The sequence below is a fragment of the Rattus rattus genome, chromosome 1 (assembly GCF_011064425.1).
Source record: "Rattus rattus isolate New Zealand chromosome 1, Rrattus_CSIRO_v1, whole genome shotgun sequence".
NCBI classification, from domain to species: domain Eukaryota; kingdom Metazoa; phylum Chordata; class Mammalia; order Rodentia; family Muridae; genus Rattus; species Rattus rattus.
Window position 1 is genome coordinate 16,133,399 of NC_046154.1, and position 6,000 is coordinate 16,139,398.

Below are 6,000 nucleotides of genomic sequence, written 5' to 3' on the forward strand. Positions count from 1 at the left end.
GGCCCACCCCAGCCGCCTGGCATTTGAAGAGAGTCATCGCTTGAGAGTCTACGGATGGTTTTTTCCACCGTGACACAGGAGAGTTTCTTTGCTGTGTGAAAGGAGTATCTGTTGGCACCACTGCTTTTCCATTCATTTTCTCTCTTTGAGCCGGGTCTTGCACCGTTCCGCTGCCATGATGGCCCAGTCCAAGGCCAACGGCTCGCACTACGCACTGACGGCCATCGGCCTGGGGATGTTGGTCCTCGGGGTTATCATGGCCATGTGGAACCTGGTTCCTGGTTTCAGCCCTGCGGATAAGCCAACAGCTCAGGGCAATAAGACAGAGGGAGGTGGTGGCATCCTCAAAAGCAAGACTTTTTCAGTGGCCTACGTGCTGGTCGGGGCCGGCGTGATGCTGCTGCTGCTATCCATCTGCCTGAGCATCCGGGACAAGAGGAAGCTGCGGCAGAGTGAGGAGCTGGCCAGAATTCAGCAGCAGGCAGGAGCCGTGCCCCCCTCCCAAGAGGAAGACAGGTGAGATCCAAGTGACTGCTCCCTCCAGACTAGGGTAGGGACACACTTGTGCACGGGATGGCGGAGAGAGCACTTTACTCCCCGAGTCTGTATTTCCACTCTCCTCCAGGAAGGTGCCTCATATTTTTACAAACAGCCTTGTGCTTACTAGATGCAGGCTTCTAGGTGGATAATACGGTGTAGCACAGAAACTGGTGGGGCCTAGGGTCCCAGCGCTCTGTTGCTTGTCTCTCTGTCCCTGGTGCTGTGTGTGTCTACTTTGATTTTAGAAGGTCAAGGCACGATTATTTTGCTTGGTCAGAAATATCACGAACATATTTAAATGATAGACGATAGATAGGGCCTATGTAATAAAAGTTTGGCATCTCTCTTAGACGCATTTCTGTTGCTGTGCTCAAAGCACTCCGACAAACGCAACTTAAGGGAGAAAGGATCTATTTAGCTCACAATTGCAGGTCTGTCATTTTGGGAGAGTCAAGAAGAGAGAGGGATGAGTTAATGTACACAGACAGCCCTGCACTCAGCTCTGGGTCTCTCTCTCTCTCTTTTTTAAAGATTTATTTATTATATATAAGTACACTGTAGCTGTCTTCAGATACACCAGAAGAGGTTATCTAATCTCATTACAGATGGTTATGAGCCACCATGTGGTTGCTGGGATTTGAGCTCATGACCTCTGGAAGAGCAGTCAGTGCTCTTAAACACTGAGCCATCTCTTTGGCCCTGGGTCTCCTTTTCATCCAGTCATGAAATGCTGCCACCCAATTTCAGGGTGTACCTTCCCACCTCCATTGACATAGTCAACACCACCACGCCCTGCACACACAGCCTCAGAGGCCTGTCTCCCAAGCCATGCTAAATCGGTGTTTCTCAACATGTGGATCGATATCCCTTGGGCAAATCTCCATTTTCAAAAATATTTATATTGCAATTCATAACAGCAGCAAAATTACAGTTATGAAGTAGCAATGGGAATATGGCTGGGGGCGTCACCGTAACGTGAGGAACCGTGCTGAAGGGTTGCAGCATTAGGAAGGTTGAGAACCACTGTTCTAGCCAGTGCAAGCTAACGAGCATAGGCAGTCAGCACAGCATCCATACTAGGTGTTCTTCTCACTGCTCTGACCAAATACACAGAGTTGGGTTAAGGACAGAGGCTTTATTCCGTCTCTCAGTTTGAGGCTAGGGTCCATTGTGGACTGGAAGGTGCGGCCACAGGAGCCTGGGGTGGCTGGTTACATCATGTGGGAACTCGGGAAGCAGAAAGAAATGAATGCTGATTTTCAGGTCCCTGTCTTCTTCTTCCGCTTCATCCAGGCCCAGCCCATAAATGGTGTTGCCCACATTTAAGTCAGGGTGGATCTACCATACACATTTAAACCTCTCTGGAAACTCCCCTGGCCTCCATATGCATGGCTTTGGCCTTGATGGGGCCACAAGGAATGAACACGTGACAACCACAAGTAAATCTGGGACTGAGTGGGTCATGCACACTCTGATGGAGAGGCATCAGCCACAGCCAGGAAATTCACCACGTTAGGGGGGTCTCTGTGGAGGAAGTAGCCTTAGGGTGCAGTCATGGGAGGGAAACTGCAGTCAGTACTTTCTGCTCCTACTGGTCAACCCTAGACCAGGAAAAAGGCCTTGCCATTCCCGAGTCTGGGCCATTGGCATTCTTGACACGGTCCAATTCATGTGAACAGTGCACATTGACACAGGGCTTCATCTACTCCCAGTGACCCTCACAGACATCCCAGAGACGTGTCTCCTAGGTGATGCCTAATCTCAAGATGACGATGAGGATGAACCCCTCCCTCCATCATAAAAAAGCCCCATGAATCGACCCAAAAGATGAGCATACTGGTCAGAAGATAGAGAGAGCTGACAAGCAATGGTTTCATAGCTGTTCCACCTCATTAATCCTGGCGTACAAATAAAAAGACACTTTGTCCTTCCAGGCCCCTCTCTCACCTACGTCAGCCAAGACAGTAAGGTTCTAGCATCAGAGAATTAGAAGGACGGTGTGCCATGAACATTATGGGGACAGCAAAATGGTTGGGTGGGTAAAAGAGCCTGCTGCCAAGCCTGACCACCTAAGTTTGATCTCGGGAACCCACATGAAGCTCACCTCCCACCTCCATGTGTGCACCATGACACAAGCACTTGGTTGGGCATGAACAAATAAAAGACAGGTAGATAGATTGACGATTCCCCCAGACACGGCTGGCCTGCGTTCTTTAATGCAGAGCAATCCCCACATCACTGAGAATGAGACATTATAGTGGCATAGCCTTTAGAAGGCTCCAGAATGTGAGACACTGTGCATGGGCTCGAGAGGGATGGCGGCAGACAGACAGGGGGTCATAGTACACAGCATGATTGCCTCTCATGGAAAGATTAGGGTTTTGTTTTTGTTTTAGGGAATGCAGATGGAGGGATTTGCAAAGTTTGTATTTTCTTCCTTTACATGAAATCAAGGAGGGAGGGTGCTTTATGTCAGAAATATTGGTCTCATTTTCTTTCTCCTCCTCTTCCCCTCTCCCCCCTCCCCTCCCCCTTCCCCTACCCCCCTCTCTCTGACACTGTGTAGCCATGACTAGCCTAGAACTCGCTATGCAGACCAGGATGGCCTCAAACTCAGAGATCTTCCTACTTCTTCCTCCCCAATACTAGGATTAAACCATACCCTGTCTCATTTTCTGACCATGACAGTACACATGCCGACTAGGCATGTACCACAATGGTAGAACGCTGGTCTTCCTTGGGGAAGGCCCTGGTCCCATCCCCACCACCAAAAAGAGAAGAAAAAAAGAGACCATATTTGCTGTATTACTGTTAGTCCAAAGAAGCAGAGCCAGCTACCTGCTGCTGAATGACAGGGACACATTCTGAGACATCTGGGGGATGTGGCTCAGTTGGTAGAGTGCTTACCTAAGAAGCCATAGGTCCTGGGTTCTAATCCCAGCACCACATACACTTGTGGGGGACACCTGAATTACCAGTACTCAGGACTCAGAGGCAAGAAGCTCAAAGTTCAAGGTCATCCTCTGTTACACAGGGAGCTCAAAGCTAATTGAGCAGAGATGGACTCTGGTACTCAGTTCAATTTCTCCTCTTTATTCAGTCCAGCTCCCCAGCCCATGGGATGGTGCCACCCACATTTAGAATGGGTCTCATGGACAGGCAGGCCCAACGGGGCTTCTCTCTTAGGTGCTTCTAGATCCTGTCAAGTTGACAAATCGCATTAACCATCGCAACCTTGATGCATTTGTTTCCCCATCTGTAAAATGGGCATAATGGAAGCCCTTACCTATGGTGCCGTTGGCAATGAAAAATTGGTTCTTCTGGTTTTTGTTTTTGTTTTGTTTTTTTTTTTGTTCCTCTATGCTCAAACATTTACCGATTATTTCTAGAGCCTGTATGTGGTTTGCAGAGTTCCTATGTATGAACCTAGTATTCGAATGTAACCCTGAGTCCACCTTCTGCGAACTTTCAATGACTTGAGTGTGTGCTGACTGACGCTCTGTGTTTGTTGTCCTGCAGCCAGGAGGAGGAGGAGGAGGCCTCCTCACGGTACTACGTACCGAGCTACGAGGAAGTGATGAACACGGGCTACCCGGAAAGCAGGGACCAGGAGCAGAACCCAAGGCTGAGCATCTCTCTCCCCTCCTATGAATCGCTAACTGGGCTCGACGAGGCAACCCCCACTAGCACCAGGGCAGAGACAGAGACCAGCCCAGGGCATGCTCCCGACAGGCAAAACTCCAAGCTGGCCAAACGCCTGAAGCCACTCAAAGTTCGAAGGATTAAATCTGAAAAGCTTCACCTCAAAGACTTCAGGATCACCCTCCCAGACAAGAACGTTCCCCCTCCCTCTATCGAGCCTTTGACTCCTCCACCGCAGTATGACGAGGTCCAGGCAAAGGCCCCCGAGGCCCGGCCACCCGATTGAAAGACTTCTCTGACTACACTCCCTCCTGTCTCACCCTCCACACCAACAGACTTCGCCAAAGCCACTTCAGCCCCAGTCGAGGGGTCAAGGCACACTTAGCCACTGTGATGGGGATTCTGGGTAGAGGGAGTTACTAAGAACGGTTCACAGAGCCTCGCAGAGTAGGGGCGCCAGAAGGATGCTGGGAGTTTGTGATGCTCTGAACCATGGCAAGGCGTTGTGGCCTTGGCAACCTCTCCATCTTCCTCTCCCACTCGGGATCATTGCCCACACACTCCTCTCCTGGGCTGGGACAGGATCCCTAGTGACTCCCTTTAGACCAAGGTTGTCTCCTTTCACTTCCACCACAGTTGCTGGGTTTCAAAGAGAAACCAAGTTTTATGCTTGCCTTCTTCGCTGAGCCTTGAACCCGTGGAGAACATGGCTCCAGCCTTGGCCAAAAGGACCTAGGACTGTCTGATGGATAAAATGATGGCCGTGTGGGAGTGAATTGTGAGGGAGGTGCCTAGAGGCCCCTAGTGCTGCCGGTTCTTTGAGGGTCTAAGGCCTGATGACCTTCAGCACGGGACACAGAAGATGATTGTCTGAGTCGGTACACTGGTCTCCCATGGGTAATGGGAGACAAGAGCGGAAGGCGCTGCCCCGTGCCTTCTCGAACGCCATGCAAATGGGCATTTTATAATAAAGTGTTTTATATGTAGCACACCTGACCACTGAGTCATTTCAGCAGGGACCTCAATAATAACAGCTAGTCACCATGAACACCTAACTCGCAGGGAGCCGTGTTCTAAGCACGTGTTAGCCCATGTCACCTGTACCGAAACACCCCATGTTGCACCGCTAACAAGTAGCTCTGGGCTCAAATCCTCTAGCTCCAGAATCTGAGTTCTTACTTTCTCTCTCTGCCAAGAAACGTGGTAAAAGAACACTGACCACTTGCGAGGAGACTTGAGGCTCCCCTCATCAACCCACAGACCACTGGAAACTTCGAGCAGTGCCCCACTCCCACCCCCAAGCAGCCCAAGAAGGAGCTCAGCCTGTCACCTACCCCCAGAACTGACTGGAGATAGATATGTTCCCTCTAGGAGGGGGACAGTGTCTACTGTACAGCACACACCACTGTGAAATACGCCAATGACCACAGACTATTAAGGAAGGGAACAGAGACCTCTGCATTACAGATCTTGGCCCTGGAGCAAAACCCGGGACAGAGACCTGAGTCCAAAGGAATTCTGCTTGGAGCAGCCTGCTGGGAGTCCCGCTCGCTCCTTGGTTTCTGGGAAAGAGAAAGTGTTCTGGGCTCTGAATGTCTCACAATAAACTCCAGGAAGCTAGAAGGCAAATTACTGTCTTCACACCAAGCAAGATGGGCTGACATTCAAAGGTACAAGTCAGTGTAAAAGGCTGAGCTGGAGACGTGGCTCAGTTGTGGTAGAGGACTTCCCTCACCTACAGGGAACCACATAAACCAAATTGGTAGTAATTCCAGGACTCAGGAGTTAGAGGCAGAAGGGTCAGGAATTCACAGTCAT

At 50.3% G+C, this 6,000-nt stretch overlaps 1 protein-coding gene across 1 annotated transcript; it reads left to right on the forward strand.

Moving 5' to 3' along the window:
• The first annotated feature begins 52 nt into the window (after positions 1-52).
• On the forward strand, positions 53-5,173 carry Tmem51 (transmembrane protein 51). Its single transcript, XM_032895082.1, has 2 exons — positions 53-516; positions 4,060-5,173. Exons 1-2 carry the CDS (start codon positions 176-178, stop codon positions 4,466-4,468), a joined length of 750 nt encoding a protein of 249 aa, XP_032750973.1. The 5' UTR covers positions 53-175; the 3' UTR covers positions 4,469-5,173.
• The last annotated feature ends 827 nt before the right edge of the window (positions 5,174-6,000 follow it).

Excerpts from the sequence above, each read along its gene's own strand:
- Tmem51 (XM_032895082.1), top strand. The coding sequence starts at position 176 with ATGATGGCCCAGTCCAAGGCCAACGGCTCGCACTACGCACTGACGGCC. Across the intron at positions 517-4,059 it reads CCCTCCCAAGAGGAAGACAG|CCAGGAGGAGGAGGAGGAGG; the intron begins GTGAGATCCAAG and ends GTTGTCCTGCAG.